We start from the raw sequence: 20,326 nt of genomic DNA on the forward strand, positions 1-20,326 counted from the left end.
CTTTACAGAAAAAGAAGCCGCTTATAATAAACAGACATGGCAACACTCTAGCAGCCTCCCAGAGCCGCTCAAGTGTAAAATCAAACAGTGCTTGTTGCGTTTATGAGGTGGTCAGACCCACGTCTAATCGTTATGCGCTGAGTGTTTCTAGGTCAAGGGGCTTAATAGCAAATTGCGCAAAGCGAAAATAATTAACATATGGACACTCCCACAATGCTAAAATATTCAGGAACGCCGTATGCCATATGTGTGTGCGTTCAACACGGGCCGATATGCCTTTCATAATACCATTGTGCGCAGAGCGAGGGCAATTTCTGTATTACCCCATTGTAAAACGGATCTTCAAAATGGCACCCTGAGTGTCTTTTCAATTAAATCATCTACAAAGCAAAGACAAAAAATAAAGAACATAGACCATTGATAAGAGTACCAGTTAAACGGTACTAACTCAAGCAATGACGGAGTTTGTTATTGTAGCCGTTGAACAGATCCCTTCAAGATATATATTGGTGGTTTGAGTTGGGAATAAGATTTTACAAGGCCAGATTCTTCTGATATTCCCTCGTCCCCTTCATGGTCGGGAGGGCTTAGGCCTCCAGTTCCAGCCCTAGACCCAGCTTGTGGCCTCCTGCGTTGATGCTCTTTCCATCCACTAGGGCAGACAGGGTGAGTTTCACACCTGGTCTAAGTGTCTGGGTGTAGCCAACACCAACAAGGCTAGTGTTGTTAACTTTAGCACTGACAGCGGCATCCTTGTCCAGCTGGTATTTTGCTGCGATCCCAAAGTGTGTCCTGTTGCTGAAAGAGGTCCATGCCAGGTTTACGGCTGTCTCCAGTTTGTTGTTCACTTTCTGGTAGATGGAACCTCCAACCTCTTCACCGTTGTTTACACAACTGGTGTGCAACTGGAAGTCTCTCGTCTTGTAACCGATAGCGAAGTTGTTCTGGGTCATCTTAAAATTGGCCGTGTCAAAGGACAACTTGTAACCAGCGAGCCACCCCTCATAGCCGACAACAGCAGCTCCATGGATAGTGGGCCTGGCGAAGTCAAAGTCAACATCCCAGTCCAAGTTCACGTACTTGCGCTTGTAGGCAGTCTTAACCTTTCCACTCCTCTTGCCAGTGTTTGGCAAGAATGTTGCCTCAAAGGTCAGCTTAAGTCCCTGATCTTCAATAGTGATCTCTGTTCCCATGGTGTTGTCTGTGTTCCACTTCTCTGTGAAGGTCAGGCCATACTCCGGCCTCTTGTATTTGGTTTCCAGACTTCCAGACACTTTGCTGGTGTCAGTTTTAGAGGACCCAGCTACTTTGAATTCCACTCCAGATGCTGACTTTGTCTTCACATCAAGCTTCACCAGGCCAAATCCATAGCCTTTGTTGAAGAGTTCTTTTGCAGACTTGCCCAGATCACCATATGAGGGAGGCACGGCCATTGTATCGGATTAAAAGGTGACACTAGGCGGTACCTTCTTAACAGGGTTTTTTTGTTTCTTCCACACACCGCACGGCCGGTGCAGGCGAGGTGTCACCGGTTGGTTGGAGGGCAAACTGAAGGAGAACTGCCACTGAACTGAAGGTGAACTGCCACTGAAGTGAAACCAGAAGTGTTTTAAGGGAGGTCCGGCCGACCAGCGGACTTCTGACATCATGATCATGTCACATGACTCAGCCATAACCATATAAGGGGTTCCCAATGCAGCTATAGTTTGTTCTCTAGCCTCAATGTGTCGTCATGACATCAGGGATATCCATATATGGGCCTAAAAGGGACAAGAACTGACAGATACAGATATCTCCATATATGGGCATGAAATGGTCAATGACTGATGGATGAGAGATCGCCATATATGGGCATATTCTCACAGTTGTACCGATGCTGTGAAAATGATATGGTTGTATATCTGCTCCCTATTGGGCTTCCCTAATTCCCTAATAATGTGAAAAACACAAAACTTGTGAGATAATTAGCAATATCAGTTTTCTTTCTTTTCATTATCACACCAAAGTTGATGGAATAACCAGTAAAATAATGTATTGTTTCGTGTTGACAAGAAACAAGATCTCCATAGCTCAAAACCTCTTCTTTCTCTTTAGATATGGACTGTGATATGGTGAAATGGCAGCATTTGGTAAACATCTAATCCCCTGACATTTACTGGATTGACCTATGTGTCTCATTAGATGAATCATCTGTGGAAGCCCAGTATGGCATATACCTTCCACAGATGGCTATTGGTAAAGTACATCGGGGATTACATTGAAAGGGGCTATTATACGGTGAGTGGAGGGCTAACAAAAACAAGGGACAAAGGTTTCCGTTTAGTACATGGTCGCCCATCACAAGAATTTAGCATTCTCAAATTACATCATTATGCTCATTCTATGGATTACACTAAGGATACTAATATCCTATAAATCATAATGATGATTTATTGGTGCTGAGGTCAGTCTTTAATTGAGCGAGTTATCTTGTTTTCACCCTTGTCTGTATTTGTAGGGCTACCGTCACCCATCAGCATCACATTTCTTATGTGCATTGTCAGTAGGCTAAAATAAGTCGATCCCCAAATTATATGATATATCTTTCATATATATTATTCCCCATCTTCCTCAGATTTAGTGTACATTATGCATTCATATCATTCCTCACTCATTAAACCTTTGATAATATTGTCATCACATTATTGGCCTTGTCAATATTTTCAAAAAACCTGCCTAACCTCTGGGTACAACCATACATATACTGTCTATATATATCTTAACAAATGAAAACCTAGCGTCCACAGTCCACATACTGTACAGATCAGAACCACAAGTCATACCCTCTAGTGTCAGCAGCCCACACCAACACACCCTGCAGTCCCCACCTCACACATCACTGACTTATGCGTTCTTCCAGGGCTATCTCCTCATACTATGGCAAACTCCGACCCAACGGGACTCGCACAAAACTACTCTTTGCACTGGCACCAACATTGCCTTCCTTTCAACATTTTCCCCATTCTTGCATTCATTTATTTACTTTTAAATCGGCAGAAGCTCCCAGCATCACCGCCATTTTCTACCTCCTCCTTCCGACCACACGCACGCACGCACACACACACACACACACACACACACACACACACACACACACACACACACACACACACACACACACTTTCACCGGCTGATTTAAAACTGGAGAACTTTGCCTGCACACCACTTCTTTCACATTCAAAGGTAATCATAACTTACGTTTGTTTCCACGGGATGCACTACTGTACTCAGCTATGTACAGTAATAATAATCCACGTAAAACCTTGCGACCATTTTCGGTAAAACAATAATCCACGGACACACGCTGCTGCCGTGTCAAAACTCTGGGACTCTTAACAGTTTGGAGCACCCCCAGTTGTACATATTTGTCATGCACAATCATAATGTAACCATTGCTTCTCCTGTTTGGTAGGAGTAGTTAGTGTTTGTTCTGTGTTGCCCCATATAGCCTTATTTTCTAAGAGGCAACACAGCATTACTTCCCACCACGGCCTCGTAGTAACCTTTTTTGCATCGCATCGAACGAGTAGATGTAACGGGGACTTGAAGTGATGACTGAGGTTCAAGGTTCAAGTTTATTTAGTGTCCCCGAAGGGCAAATTGGGTTGCAGCATAGACAGTACATTAAACAATGAATGAAACAGTACAAACAAACAAATAGTTCACATAGCAGATACCAGAGTACAAACTACAAAGGTGCACACAACCATTAAAGTGCAGGCGTTAAAGTGCTATGCAATGGGTCATAAAAGTGCATGTGCATCGACATAGACACAAGATAATACAATAAAAAGTGAAAAGTGCTCATCATAAGGTTATATCCTAGATCTACCCACAGCAGCATTCAGTGTGTGAATAAAGACCGGGACAAAGGAATGTTTGTGCCTGTTTTTTGTGGCACAGGGGGCTCGCAAGCGAAGGCCGGATGGGAGAAGGATGTACTCTCCGTGTAGTGAGCGTGTGTGTGTGTGTGTGTGTGTGTGCATTTTTTACTCCCATGCACACCATGGGAGAAATGGAATTTTCACCATGGGATTTTTTCCACCAATGCATGTCACAGTCAGAAGAACATTCTGGACAGTACTATTTATCATTGTTCCACTACATAATAATAAAAATAATAACTAAATAAACTCAAAAAATCTTTACAACCTGCCATTTGGTCCGTTCAAAGAAAGCTCCAAACCATTTTTAACCGTGATTTCACCATTTTCAATTGAGTTATTTTTGTTTTGATTGACTGGCTGTTCTGCTTAAAGTTCTTTAGAGACACGATTACACTAGGGATAATGACTCCTCTAAAACCCTTGGTTACAATCAGCCTGGTTTTATTACTGTACGGTGAATCCTAAACCATCCATATTCAACCGCTTATCCGTAGTCAGGTCGCAACAGCCCCGCGGGCTCCACACTTCCCTCTCCAGAGCAATATTAGTAACTTCCTCCTGGGTGATCCCCGGGCGTTTCAAGGCCAGTGAGTCCATGTGCTCCATGTGCACCTTGCCAGCCCCGGGGTCTCCTCCCCAAACCACTCGCTACTACAAACACATATACAGTCACAGTGTACAGACTACGATACGAGTAGTGTACATGCAAGTACAGAGCACAGTACAGCACGATTAGAGTACAGTACGTGTACAGTACCTGCACAGAGTACAGTACAAGTATAGTATTCATACAGAGTACAATCCACTTACAGTACGAGTACATTACAGAGACAGAGTACAGCACGAGTAGGCTACAGAGTACAGCACGCATACTGGGACAGTTGCAAAATTCCGCAATCTCCTTCTTCCCATTGGCGACGCATGGTGCTAGGATGAGAGGACCGAAGGCACACAATATTCTAGTATACTGTATCTACAGTGAAGACTTACAGTCCAGTATATTACATGAGCGCATTAACCACATAACTTAAACCCTATATACTTTGTTGACCAGGGTCCCCCAGGGGGCTGGACTTCTTTTTTTCCTGTACACAATCTCTTTGTTGAAAACAGATACAGTACAGTCACAATGTGTTGTGTTGTCAGATTATAGATCTGCTATTTTCGCAGAATGTTCGATTGTTTATTTATTATGACACCCATAATAGGGATGCTACGGTTCACATGCTTAACCACTTCAACTCTATATACTCACTCAAAGAAAATAACAATGAACGTGTCACATGTTTGCCTATTATGACATGTTCACAATAGTAGAGTGGAACTATTATGAATTCAGTCCTTCACCTTAGTCACCTTAGTCACATATGAAGATGCAGAACAACAGAATGTCTATTGTTCCATTAACAAGCCTCCTTATTGTTTGACATATAACAATTGAAAACATGCGCTGGTGCCGGTGGCCATTTATTGACCCAGACTAAAAGCTTCATCATTATTATTAATGATGTATTTTTTCCCCCTGAAATCGATTGGCAAAACTCTTCATACAAGAACCAACTGTATGTGACTAATATGATGTATTGAGTGTATTCTTGCAAGAACGTACATAGTTGGTAGCTGAAAATGGTTTTACATTTGTATTCTTTGTGAGCAGAGGAATGAATTGTTACAGTGTATGCGAAGGTCCACAAATACAACAGTATTTCCCCAAACCCTCAAAAATCATCAAATCAATCAGTGGTACAAAAGTGGTTTAGAAGACTAATCCAAGTATTGAATTACATCCCACTTACTCATACTTACATTTTTCATGTTGTCTTATACAAGCCGTAGTGTACTAAAGTACACTGTAATTTAAAACAAGCATAATATCATCTGGTGCAGCTGCAGACAGCTTCATCATTTTCCATTTCTGGCTGGATAATTTGTATACATTGCGTTTTGTGTCATGCCAGTTCAGTACTGGTAAATGGTAAATGGTGCATTTATATAGCGCCTTTATCCAAGGCGCTTTACATAGATTGTGCATTACATTCACCCATTCACATTCACACACATTCATACACCAATGGTGGCAGAAACCATGCAAGGCGCCAACCAGCACATCAGGAGCAATTAGGGGTTCAGTGCCTTGCTCAAGGACACTTCGACACTAACTCTGGGGGAGCCCGGGTTCGAGCTGGCAACCTTGCGGTTACCATCCAGCCACTCTACCCCTGAGCCACCGCCGCCCCGGTTTATCCCTCTCATTGCATTGCCTCATTGTGTCTTATTATAGTTCAAATTCAATGTTGAACAACTTGTGACATTGCACTGTGTAATTACCTTTAGGGCAGAATTATTCTCTAATGCAAAGAACTGCAGGACATAATTCTCCTTGCCAATGGAGGGCATTGGCTGCCTGTGTACAGTATATGAGTGCGCGTGCATGCATCACTTATGTGCACGCGTGTAGCATGCAAGTCTATGTGAAATACAGTACAGACTGGAGTGTGCGGAGTGGGTTGTGTGTAGTTTGTGCCAAATTTCAGACATGATTTACATTCTCAATGTAATGTATTAAAACGTTGACAGGGCAAAAGGGATTCACAAGATGCTGCATTAGAAACTCAATTTCTGTGATGAATTGCCTGAAGGCACTGAATTACAAACTGCTCTCTACCACCCTCCCCGACTCGCCCCCTCCCATGGCTCAGAAGTTTTTTTTGTGCGCGTCAAAATCTTCTTAAACCTCTCTCTTAATCTGATCTGCTGAATGTGAGAGGGTGAAAGGATTTCCAGACTAAAAAGCATTCATTTTTTCCGTCTTGTTGTGCATCGCGCCTTCTCCAAGTGCTGGGTCAGTAATATTCAAAAACTTGCTTTGCTCCTCTCCTCCCCAGCAGCACTCTGGTCAGCTCTGGCTTACTGATGTCCTTTCCTCATTCATGTTAGCCTGGTGAAAAGCTGCCACCTTACCAAATGAAGTCCAACCATTATTATTAATCAATTGCTGCACATTAATAATGACAAATATTTATCACCTACTAGCGCTGCCCAGTGTCAAGAGTGCAATAGCTACTGTATGATGCCAGTGTGGCTTTTATTGGAAAATATAGGCCTACTATACATTTTCAAAGAGCAGCTCCAAATTCGGCATGTTTCTGTATTAAGCACCGGGGCATTATCCTACAGTAAATACTGTCAAATGTTGAATATCTGGCTTCAGAGATGCCTTACTTAGTGCAGTCATGAAAAACGTTGCATGAATGCTGAAATTGCATCTGACAGTAGGGAAAACATAAAGAAAAATCATTTAGTGAATGAATCCTTTGCTAGCAGCAATTTTGTTTCAAGCAATTGAGATGAAGGAAGTCTTGCTACAGTACTTCAAGCCCACTCGTATTTTGACAAAAAGCCAGAAAGCCAGTGCCAAAACACCTTTAAATTTAAATTTATGCCACAAGTAATCAAATAATCATTCAGTGTGGTTTGCATAAATCAGCTTATGAAAGCCTTATGGAAAAATACATTTGTAAAATGTCTTCAAGGACAAGCAGTGAGTGCACTTTACTGAAGCAAATAAATTCACAGGTTATTAGTTGATGTTTTATCATATAAAAGAGATCATTCAATGTTTGTGCAGTAGTAGTTCAGGTCAAGTCATTTGTTAAAACTTCTACTGAGTGAAATGCTTTGCTTGGATCATATGTCTGTAAATTGACAGGGTTGTAATAGAAAAGAGCCAACTCAAACAAATTATGTGATTGTCAGTACATTTATTTGCTGTACGCATTAGCTGTCCATAGAGAAGAGGTCTATTGAACCAAAGGCCGGTATTCACTCTCCAGATACCTTGGCCTTGATGATAACTAATTAATGAAATCAAGCAAACCTTTTTTTATTCTACTGTTTTTAATTGCTTTATGCTGCCCCATTCAAAACAATCACACCCGTAACCCGTGTGAAGTGAGGGGCGCTCTTATCATCTCTTTCTGGCCAATGACAATTTGCTTCCTTACTTTCGTCTTCAATGTTTGTGTTTACACACTTTTGTCTTCAATGTTTGTGTATACACAAACCCTCAAAGCTGGACATCAAACAAACAATTGATATGTCTGAAGTATACAGTACAGACACAAGTACAGTTAAAAAAAAACTATTGATGAAATATTTATATTGATGACAGAAGCCACTCAAGCCAGCTAGTCGTGTCACTTTGATTTAAATGGAAATTATTGAAGAAATATATCTCATGGAGAAAATGACTCATAATATGAGGACCAAGGCGGAGCTATTTGAAAAACTTTATACAAGAGTGAATAGTGTGTATCCCCCCCCCCCCCCCGTTTTTTTTATTTGCTTTTTGTCCTTGTTGTTTTGTTTCTTGTACTGGTTTGTCTTCGTTCTTGTACATTGACTATTTTTGGCAAACGTTGCCCCCAGAATAGGGATGCTGGGGGATCAAGTGATTAACAAAAGTGGCATTTTAAAGTTTTAAGCATATTTTGAATATCGCGACAATATCATAAATCCCAGTTGTTTTTGCCACAATAATCGTGATATGTAATTTTGATATCGTCCCATCCAGTGTCCCAGCGTACACGTACAGCAGCCAGGCCTCTAGTCTACTGTATCAACCCGATCTCACCCAAACACGGTGAAATATAGCACTGATTGGCAATTCCATACATAGAAAACCCAAAAATCGGTACATATTACACTGAAATCCTCCCCATAGACTGTGACGGAATGGCGCCGTCTACCGAACTTGAGCCACGGGTGCAATATCGAACGTTGCGAAGTTCGGTAGAGCCGACTCAACCCTGTCAGAGTTGTAATAGCAATAGCACAGAATCATAAATAATGTCAAACCTGATGTCCAAACATGGTGAAATTGCACGGATTGGCAATTCCGTACATACAATACTAGTGAAAGCCACGCCTCCATCGCGGTCAAAACAGTGGTATAATATGTACAGATTTTGGGGTTTTCTAGGCGTGTATGTACGGAATTGCCAATCCATGCTATTTCACAGTGTTTGGGTGAGATCGGGCTGACTGTATAACATGTATTTGGTCAGGTGCGGTGCCTGCTCCGCAAGTTGAGTGTATGACATTTTTAATAATCTGAATATAAATGGAAAGATTTGAAGAAAAAAAGAGCACAATAAATAAGATAAGGAAAGCCTTCTCTCACACATGAGTGCGAGTGACTGATTCATTGTCCTTTGGTTTCATGTTTTATATGGACGACCGCACCGGCCTGTGTGACTATGGCTCTCCATTGTTCTTCTTGATTTACAGCACCAGTACAATGGTGTAATATGGGTTTGGCTTCACATGAGCTGAATGTGGCATGGGCTTGTTGAGAATGGTACTGAGTAATGCAAGCAGCGCCTTTGTTTGTAAGCTTGATTGCGAGGAGGGTGGAAGGCTTGGAGCTGTCATCCCAATAAAGAAAGCCCTCTGTACAGCCTTAACACCAGCATCCAATCAAAAGAAGCCAGATTTAGTTCACGACTGTTTGCTTTTCACAGAGAAAGGCCGCGCATTAATGGAAATCCAAATATTCCAGCATTACTAGAGGATGATAATGTAAATTCAAGTTAATATTGGTACAATGTGTGTGTGACAGTTTGCAATAATGCGCTCTTCTTGGATTAGTCATTCATTAAACAGGTTTGCCATGCAAAGCCACTGTCAGATTTTTGTCAAGGAAGACAGAACGGAGAGAAAACAGAGCCAAAGGAAGCTCTTACAATTAAAATCTGCAGCCTGATTATGGTGACCACTTTAATCTCAAACATGTGAGTTCCTCTGTAGATTTGGAGCAAGAATTCTTTGTCGCGAAGGAACAAAAAGACTGGCAACACAAAGGATGTGTATTAAAGCGCTGTTTTGTTTAAAAGAAGCCACTGCGCATTGTTAGCAAAATGATGTTGTCTCACAAGAGATGGTATAGATTCAGAATAACATCTATTTATACCTCTTTTTTTAGTGTTTCAATGAGGCATCTATTCACTCTGCTGTTTCTGTGGGGGTTTTGTACAACGAGAAAAGGCTCTAGTGCCGTGGTGTTTAGTGATCTCAAGATTTACAGCTTTGATTGAAACATATTTATTTATTATTTTCAAATACACACACACACACACACACACACACACACACACACACACACACACACACACACACACACACACACACACACACACACACACACACACACACAAGAAAATCACTTGAAATGATATTCTGTACTTGAACAACCTTTGAATACAGTATGTTGTTAAGACATTTATCCTTTAAATCACCTTAATGTTTCTCCAAGCTGTTGTATCACATTTCCAATACGTAGAAACGTAATGCAATATTTTAAGTCATGACCTAGTTAAATTGTATTTTTCAGCTTAAGGGTTTCTCACTTGAAAATTGATGATGCAGGTTGTGTCAGAAATAACTTGCTTTAAAGCTCCAATCTCAGATTTTTCTCTATTAATAAATATTTATGTTACAGCTTACATTTGGATCATGCAGGTTATATATAATACAGAATATTTCTTATATACCATACCAGTAATACAGACTTCATACACCACAATTGAACATTTTGGTGAATCGGAAAGATCCCCGGATTGCTGGTCTAATTAATCAACATCTTATCTATCTATAAATGCACCAAGTCTCTGTATGTCTGTAATCCACTTAACTCGAAAACCCGCCGACCCAACTTCAAATTCGACACACGAGTTCCATACCCCCGCATAGAGTACAGTGCCCGGTGTCGAGTCGGTCGGACCTGCCACGAAAGGCCTCTTTCAGATCAGCTCTTTCTCAGATCAGCCAACGCAGGGAAGCTGGAAGTACCTTCACTAAAAACGCCAGGACAGCGCTCCACACATCCCAAACTCTTCTCCCTTCTGGCTCCAAAACTATGGAATGCACTTCCCATTACAATCAGAACTGCAGCCTCACTCCCAATCTTCCGCCGTAGTCTGAAAACCCACCTTTTCAGACTCCATCATGGCCCATAGCACTTGCCCTAACCCCTTGATAGCACTTTATGTAGACTTAGATAGCATTTTATACAGACTTATAGCATGTTACAGTACGTGGACACTAGACAGCACTAGAATTGCATAGCACTTTATAGTATATATGTATAGTATAGTTTATATGTATAGTTTCATTATATAGATATATTCCACTGTTACATTCTTAGCTTACGCATACATGCAAATTCGACACACACGTTCCACACGCCTACATGGAGTGCAGTGCCCTGTGTCGAGTCCGTCGGATAGCAGGTTGTCCAGAACCAGCACAAAAGCCTCTGCACGGGCTGTGGAACTGATCACCTCTATATTTCGAGAACTAAAAAACATTGCTAGGATGCAACTGGAACATATCCTCAGTGATGTATCCCAAGGTCATCAGGGTTTCGGGTCTTCCAACATCATACCCCTCACTCGGGTGACCCAGCCCGGGTGATCAAGTCCTGACTTGCGTCCCAGTAGCTACCCTCGATCAGTTAGGGAAAAACCAGGGACACACAATCCGCTGCTCCAGAACTACTCTGCCGGCACAGGGCGAGCCATCCGGTGTGTGGAGGGACTAGGCACTGTGGGTTGACTCCTGGCCGGGCACTTCCTACGTCTCACTAGGTCCTCTCCTGCTCTCACCAGGAGTACAATCAGGGATTCTAGCACCAGACACTTCATTCGAGAGTGGATTCTGCAGGCTCCACCAGCGGGGGAACGGTGGTGCCGCAGGCTTGAATGGCCCTCCATATATGGAGCTGGCCTGTTCTGACATCACAATGATTGTTCTGACATCGGCATAGACTCCATATTTGGGCATGCCTGACGAAGAACTCCATATATGGGCATAAAAGGGACACAGACATAATAACTAGGTATGCATTTCCAACTTGCATTGTTCCAAGTAGGTCAGTGCCCAACAGGCACCGCTCTTGTTTTGAATAAGTTTGATGTTGAATCAGTATATTTCGAGGGTTATGCACATTTGTATTACCTTTGAAGTTGCCCGCTCTCACTTTACTCTCATTTCAACAACTTTACACTAATTTCTTGACTCATGCTAGCATGACAAAATGATTAGCGGTGAGGTGATAATGGCTCCTGTCAGAAAAAGCACAGTGAGAGTCGCTGATGTAAAGGCCCTAGAGACTTGCTTTAACGAGAAAATAACGTTATCATGCATAGGTGGTGATAGAGGTGACAGATAACACCCTATTAAGCTAAAGGTCTATGGTGGTACCTCAGCATGGCTTCTCAGAGGGTCGCTAACTGTCGCTGCTAATGAGGACCATTTTTGATGGAATCAGTAGCTTTATATCACAGTTTGACAGCAGGAGACAGCAAGTGGACCTTTTGGTCTCTTTTTATTCTAATCACTTGTTTCTCACATGTGTCAAAATGGGGCACTGCTAACTGGTAAAAGTACCGACCATCCCCAGTTTGACAACATCCCCAGTTTGAATGAACTTTAATAAAATATCTTAAATGGGACTTTTAATATTCATGTCCATTTATTTTTTATTTTTTGGTCAAAGTATGAGCTGTGAGCTAAATATAGCCGAGGCATGGCAAAATGAATTGAATAGTCATTTTGATCCATCATATAATTGTATTCATAAAATCATTATGATGATTCTGAATCCCCACTTATGCGATGCACATGGTTTGAAGGTGGCAACAGTAATGGGCTGGTCTTCAATCAATCAAAACGGGACCTGTGCAGTTGAGCATATATACACTGCACTATACAGTAGATCCTGTAGCTCATGCCAGGTGCACACATTTGTAGATATTTTAAAATTGGAAACTGTGTAAGATTTAAAAACTTTCCTTTCAAGTCTAAAATGTCTACAGTAATCTGTCATCCTCATATGGGATGTTAATGTAGCCCAGTACTACTGCACATTAATAGCAGAATAGAGGTTTGCCGTTTTCCTTACTGTACTCTGGTTGATACATCTACATTCTACAGTAATGACCTTTTCATAAAAACAAAGCAGGCCTATGTATTGGGACAGAGCTGCTGACTCCACAGCTCCCTCTAGAGACAGCAATGTGTATATCCTGTTAAAAATGCATTTGTCTTCCTAAGAATCATATTATATGTATGGCTTACATTGGTCAGTGTTGTATAAAGACACATTATCCCACTCGCATGCAAACACACAGTCATCAAAGAAAGAGAACCATGGTTCCACTGTTTCCCTTCTGTCAGCTTATCCCTAGTTTCTAAACCCTTTAGCCTGTGCCTATAGCGTCTGTTATAAGTGTAAGTCAAAAGTTACTTTAAGTTTATAATAGTTTTCCAAGTTCCTAATTTCTCCCTTGACACATTTACATTCAGTGTTTGTTTTTGCACCATTCACCATTAGCCAACTTCAAACCAGAAGGCTGGTCACACTCTGTCCATCTTGACTATACAGCATTGACTCTGTCAGTCATACAGTACACAGACAGTCTTTCGGGTACGCATTACAGATGATTTAAACAGCTTTTTATTTCCCATGTGCAATTCTAAATATGCTTAACATAAACAAAATATGTTCTGTGATCTCTGTGAGTCGTAGTAACAAGAAATGTCACTCAATGTGAAATGTCCCTTACGTTGGCTGTGTGCGGTGGAGAGACAGCCGTGATCATTCCAAGTAGGAAAAGTACTAATGTAATGTCTTCGTTTGTTGCTGACCCCAAAATGAGAAGAGCCAAATACAACATCCCATCTGAAGGCTAAACATGAGTTTGTCTGTGTTCTAGACTTTAACCACATAACCCTGGTGTCCCTATTTTGGGCATATGTTATTATACAAGAAAGAGAATTAGAAAATGTTGTTGTGAGCTTGTAGATCTGATTAATTTGCTATTTGTCGCATGCAGATTAACTGGTTAATTTTGTAATACCACAGACACTGACCTAAATGACAAATGTCCTACAGTCCTAGTATAAATTTCCCATGAGTGCAACCCAACTAAATAGTGCTTTGAAACCAAATGGACCCATAGGGGTCTGTAACTCCGTTCAATAGTTCAGGTAAAGCAGTGGTTCTCAAGTTGGGGTTCCTTGAGGGGGTACTTCCAGCGGGCCCCCAGGGGATCCTCAGGGTTCCTTGAGGGGGTACTTACAGTGGGTCCCCAGTTACCTCATTGATAGAGTAACAGTAACCAGCCCTTCCTGTTGTAACTTGTGTATACTACTGATGAACAAGTGGACCTTGATTCCATTTGTACACTCTGAGTCAAATGAAAAATTGGGTATTTTACAGTGTAGATTTGGTCCCATAGATACAAACTCTATCAAATTGGAGTCTGTGGCCTAATTCATATCAAACTGGGGGTCCTTGAAATGAAAAAGAACCAGGTCTTTAGACTGTGTACTGTATGACTGACAGAGTCAGTCACAGAGCATTCAATTTGTCATAGATTGAGAAAGTGTAGGCTATACATTTCTCATTTTTCACAATTCAATCACTATTTTTAAAAGTTCACTCTGTGGTCTTCAGCGGTCCAATTCCTGTGGTGAATCTATTGGCTACATGTGAATTCTTTCCATTTTATTTCCTTAGGGCAAGTCTAAACACGGCACTTTACATAACTCTGGATCATCTGATTCACATACAATACTGTATGTGATTTCATGGTCATCACAGGTGAATTTAGTTGAATGGGCTGCTGCTGGTGCCCTGTTCATTTAAAAAGGAATGATAGGATAGGATAGATTGTACATCTTTAGATATGAGATGGTGGATAGTAATGGAGTTTGTTTGACTGCTTTTGTCAGCATTGCATTCAGGACACAAGCGTCATAAATGCACCATACATCCTCTTGTAGGATTCTGGCTCTGGGTGTCGTGAGCCATTTGTCATTCTTTGGAATTGATAAAAAGATTGGTCTCTGGAGAACGTGTTGTTACTGTCATAAAGGGAAGGCCATGTCCGGGTTATTATTTTTCTCATTGCGGCCAGCAATGTGTGGGTTTTTCACAGCACTTTAATCTGCTCTCCAGCCAGACACGTGGGACCCGGCCTTGCCCCCTTTTCACCCCCAGCAGACATCCAGTGGTAAATATCAGCTGTGGCTTCTGTCGCCACAGAGACATAATATCATCAACATTCAGGGCGATCGGGACAGAACAATGTACACTGTTCATTCATTCTTTGGTGGTTATAATCCCCCAAAAAGTGAGATAATTTCATCAGTAGAATGCATCAGTAATATATAAAAAAGGCATTTCAGTAAAATGTGCCAGCAGTGAGCACTCTTTATTTATAATGTAATCTACATTAGCAAATTCCTACTGAATGAATGAAATGGAATATAATTAAAAAGGGGAGAAGGGATAGGCACTGATGTTGTTCCCTCCTTCAGCGCTCCTATTCCGCCCTACAGTAGATAGTGAAGTGGGTAAAGAAAAGCAACAAAATATTTTATCCTTACGGGGAGAGGATGGCTGGAATTTGAACCAACCAAGAGATTAAATCAAAAGTTACGGCAAAAAAGTGAGACAAAAAATGGCACAAAATGTCACTAAAAGTTATAGGCTGGTACTCATCCTGTTTGTTGTGGTGCACCGGAGATGGACCCCCCGCCCCCACCCCCCTCTCTCCTATTATACTGACTGACATATATTGTTATTCCTATTTGAGTACCATTTTGTTATTAATCAGTTAGGTCATGTGGTGAGCCCTGTCACAGCTGAAATAGCTTTAATATGGACTACTCCTCTGGGACAAACTTGGTCATTAACTCTAATGCCATTTTCTGCTACAGAACCCATCCACCCTCCTCCCTCTCCTCCTCAGCCCCTTCATTGATTCCCAAATCAAGAGGCAAAGGACTCCCATGACACTCAAAACACTCCGTTCCCCTGCTTTGAAACTAATGGGGCATGCTAAGTCTGCTGTCTGAACTCTGACCCGCTATGCCGTCACTTGATGATCTCAGCCAACCTGTGGACACTTCACCCAGATTGACTGTCTCAAACAATTTGTGCCTTGTTAAGCGTGTGTGTGTGTGTGTGTGTGTGTGTGTGTGTGTGTGTGTGTGTGTGTGTGTGTGTGTGTGTGTGTGTGTGTGTGTGTGTGTGTGTGTGCGCGCGCGGGCGGGCGCGGGCATGTCATGTATGGAAGTGGTGACGGGCGTTTGAAAGAGAAAAGCCACGCGCCCTGTGATGAAGATGAGGGGAGGACAGGTCAGGATGGCTAGCTGCATCTTCAACAACAGCCGTTATTGATTTTCAGGTCTTCCTGTGGGAGTGGCAAAATGTCAGATGTACAGCATGAGTTGGTACCACCATTGTGTGTGTGTGTGTGTGTGTGTGTGTGCTCGCGTGCGCTAGCTTACATGCCAATTTGAGGTGTGTGTGTGTGTGTGTGTGTGTGTGTGCTCGCGTGCGCTAGCTTACATGCCAATTTGAGGTGTGTGTGTGTGCGTGTCTGTGTATTGGGGGGCATTGAGTGCAATTTTGCTCACCCAGCCAAAAATGCTTTGGAAAATTGTTATATGAATGTGACCGGATCCTTTCAAATATTTTACATGAAATGCTTATATATGCTCTATCTAGTTTATTTACGTAAAACTATCCATTTTACTCATACAGGATAGACATGCCTTACAATACTTTACCATTTAAAGTTTAAACCTACACTTGTAGGAATTCAACTGGATTCTAATATGATGTAGGATATATATACGGTTGGACTATATGTACCGTATTAGTGTAACACCCAGGATTCAAACTCATGTCTCCCATGTGAAAGTCCAATATCTTAACCACTAGACCAAAGGGATATCCCTATGGACAGGGGGAGATATTCGACTTTTGAGGCCAAGATGTTCTGTTCCTAAAACAAATGAAAACGGTTAGAAAAATACTTTTAAGGAAGACTCCTTAAGACGGAGATGATTTTGAGACCACTGCACCTGCAGTCAGCCCTAAACAAAGGACAAAGAAGGGAGCAACAGTTTACCCAATGGACTTTACTGTTCCTAAACCAAACACACAAAATACCTTGCTGAAATGTTCCCGATTATGGCCTGCTACTTAATTTTTGTTTGGATGAATTTGGTCAGTTTTGGAGGAATGAATTGAAAGTAATGAATTGAAAGATGGAACAAAATAGGAAAAACATAATTGGAAATGCTTACTCTTCAGTACCCAGCTATTCACTATTGTGTACTGAAGAGGTTCATGTCTGAAATATCAGCCTTTAGAAAAATGACAAATGCCAACAATATTATATAGAGTGTTGTAAATAAAGCATGACAAGATTGTCAGAGAAATCCACTGATGCCAGTTGAAGCACAGCACATTGAATATGATGCATTTAAGAAAATATAACCATTTAACATGGACTCAGCTGTTGTCCATTAATTAGATGTCCTTGAGAGATAGAGGTTGCCTTTCATAAACCAACAATAGGCCTTTTCAATATATTTCTATGGCTTGGCTATTTAGGCCTTCCCTTCCAGACTGTGTCGTTGGACTATGTGTGCTTGTTTTCATTATTTCACTGTTGACTCAATTGAGTTAACCCTATGAATGCAGTTTCTTCTGTGCATCCTCTGCATACGCTGTGACCCTATACACTACAATTCCTAGAGGCAGTGGTTGGTATAGTGTTACTGCTCCTGTAAGTATCATTAAAGGTTATATAGTCACTGTGTGGACTCTATGCATGAGAAAAGATTAACACACGGTGGCTAGATAGCGCAATATGTATTCCATTGGTATCAGAGCATGTGGGCTAGTAAAGGTTTCTCTCTGCAGGTGTGCTTAATATTATGACCAAAAGCACATTGTCGCTGTCGGGCAGAACCCTTTAACGAAATAATTACTCTTTGTGGTTTTTTATAAATGAATGCCCTATTTTCTATTTTGTTGTATGAAATGAGTCATGCAAAAGTAGGGAACATAGATGATCTACAAGCTCGTTCCATTGGAACACAGGTTCTCCCCCCCCCCCCCCCCCCCCATTTCCTAAAAAGTAATGGTTTTGGACATACAAGGTTTCCATACGACAATGACAACATTGACTAAGTGTTGGAGTAAGCACACCCTTTGACTGTATAGTGCACGCACAGCAATTGGTGAAAACAAACACAAACAAAAAACAAACAAACAAAAAGCGTCTGTGCTCAAGATGATGATTTTCGTCATCATTCAGTTGCAATAATTTTTAAGGTGTTTCTCTGTGATTACTGGGACCCAAGACATTTGTAAGCAACGCATTAGTTTGACAAGAACTGTGAGACGGAGAATACATTTGAGCTTATCTGCCAGCTGACACCTGCTTTGAATTAAATATGTATCACGGTAAAACTGCGACGATTCGTGAAAACTGCTTGCCCCAACATCTGTGGTGACTGAACGAAACCTTTAATATATTATTCACACAAACTCCTTGAATTTTAAGGACGAGTATTTTTGATCATTTTTAAAAGTACAAATTCTTGAAGAGTCTGTTGGCGTCGCGGTGCAACTATAAAAAGCACTAACTTTCTACCGCGCACAGAGTGAGAGAGAGAGAGAGAGAGAGAGAGAGAGAGAGACTTGACGCAGCAGTCTGTTGTGCATAAGAGGTTTCCCTTCCCTGCATCAGTAGTGCATGGAGCGGGTTAACAGTCCCGCACCCAGGGAGATGAAAAAGCATAAATTAAAGCTCTCCCTCAAGGAGAAGAGGGGGTGCTGGGTTACGGAGGCATTATCAGCGGCGGGTGAGAAGCACATAGAACCCGGTTTCATCCTCGTCTTCTTTGTTAACACAAAGGGGGGTCACCTCCATATGAAAGGGAATATAATAACACACAGGCCTGCACACAATGGCAGGGCCCACTGATAAATTCTCCTCTAATTCTGCCCCAGTATTCATTACTCCAAACTTGGGGGCTGTAGGATGGCAATTTTATTTTATTTTTGCAATAAATAGCAGTGTAGAATTAAGCCTGATTTGTTGATAAAAAAAAATCATTGCTCGAGAACAAGTGTGATTAATCCACATGCTCACTTGAGAGATGTTTTAATTATATACAAAAAATGTGGTTAGAATGAATAGAACATTTTTTTCATTTGCTTCTTTCTTTCGTTTTAGGGATTTTAGCTGGTTTAACAGGGGGGTGGGGGCATTCGAACATGGGGCTAAATATGTATTTTTTTACTAAATTTTATAGCGATTTATTTTTTAAATATTTACTAAAGTCCTACTAAACCCCAAGAAATTATATTTGACCACAAAAGATCACAGGATCTACTGAATGTGACAAACTGGCATATTGAGCCTATGATACAGTGTGGCTTCCCCCCAGTAGGCTACCTTCACATTCAGTAGATCCTGTGAACTTTTGTGGCCAGATGTAATTTGGGGTCTAGTAGGACAGGCATAATATTTTGTAAATAAAGATGCATTTAGCCCCATGTTTGAATGCCCCCGCCCCCCTGTCAAAAATAGCTAAAATCGCTAAAACAAAAGAAAAAAAATGAACACTCATCTTTTACTTTCTCTAATAACAACCTAAAACATGACCCTTGGTTGAAAAAAACTAAAGTTGTCCTTTAAGGCAAATGCTCCAAGACATTTTTGGGAATTTGGCCAAAAAGGAAAAGTGGTGCTCCACAAGCTCTCTCTCTCTCTTTTTGCCATTCTCTCTATCCCTCCCTCTCTCCCTTTCTGTGCCTCCCTCTTTCACACTGTCCCTGCGCGTTCCTCTTTCATGCTCTCCCTGTGCCACTTGCTCTTTCCCTTTCTCTCTCTCTCCCTCCCTCCCTCTTTTACTCTTTCACTGTGCCTCCCTTTCTCTCTCTCCCTCCCTCTTTTACTCTTTCACTGTGCCTCCCTTTCTCTCTCTCTCCCTCCCTCTTTTACTCTTTCACTGTGCCTCCCTTTCTCTCTCTCTCCCTCCCTCTTTTACTCTTTCACTGTGCCTCCCTCTTTCACTGTGCCTCCCTCTTTTACCCTGTGCTTCTTGCTCTCGCTCCCCCCCCCCCTCTCTCTCTCTCCCTCTTTCCCTCACTCTGTCTCTCTCAGCCTCTCTCCCCACCATTAAAAAGCCTGCAACTTCAAGCAGTTTTTTAATCAGCTAAAAAACATATGTGGCTTTGCCACTAAGACAGCTTGCCCAGGCGCTGATAAATGCCTATCACTAATTTGCATACGGTAAAAGCTACCCTTTAATCAGAACCTCTAATCCCTGACGGTATTAATGATTTTTTTCTCCTCGTATAGTATCATGTTTGCTAATTCCAAAGTGATCAGCTTCTTGTATGCGTCTCTTTTTTTGTGCCGGCATAATGGCCGAGTTGAGAACTTCTGTTATCCTACTTTGGCACATAATTAGGACTACAAAGAGGGACAAATCGCTCTGAATGGGACTCACAAAGAACCGCT

The 20,326-nt window shown here is 41.6% G+C and overlaps 1 protein-coding gene across 1 annotated transcript; it reads right to left on the reverse strand.

Annotated features, from left to right (window-relative positions):
• Positions 1–585: 585 nt before the first annotated feature.
• Positions 586–1,463, reverse strand: LOC310859674 (non-selective voltage-gated ion channel VDAC2-like). Its single transcript, XM_083766354.1, has one exon. It carries the CDS (start codon positions 1,431–1,433, stop codon positions 588–590), a length of 846 nt encoding a protein of 281 aa, XP_083622480.1. The 5' UTR covers positions 1,434–1,463; the 3' UTR covers positions 586–587.
• Between the last annotated feature and the right edge of the window lie 18,863 nt (positions 1,464–20,326).

The sequence above is a fragment of the Protomyctophum parallelum genome (assembly GCF_964188405.1).
Source record: "Protomyctophum parallelum genome assembly, chromosome: 6".
Classification (NCBI taxonomy): Eukaryota; Metazoa; Chordata; class Actinopteri; order Myctophiformes; family Myctophidae; genus Protomyctophum; species Protomyctophum parallelum.

Excerpts from the sequence above, each read along its gene's own strand:
- LOC310859674 (XM_083766354.1), bottom strand. The coding sequence starts at position 1,433 with ATGGCCGTGCCTCCCTCATATGGTGATCTGGGCAAGTCTGCAAAAGAA.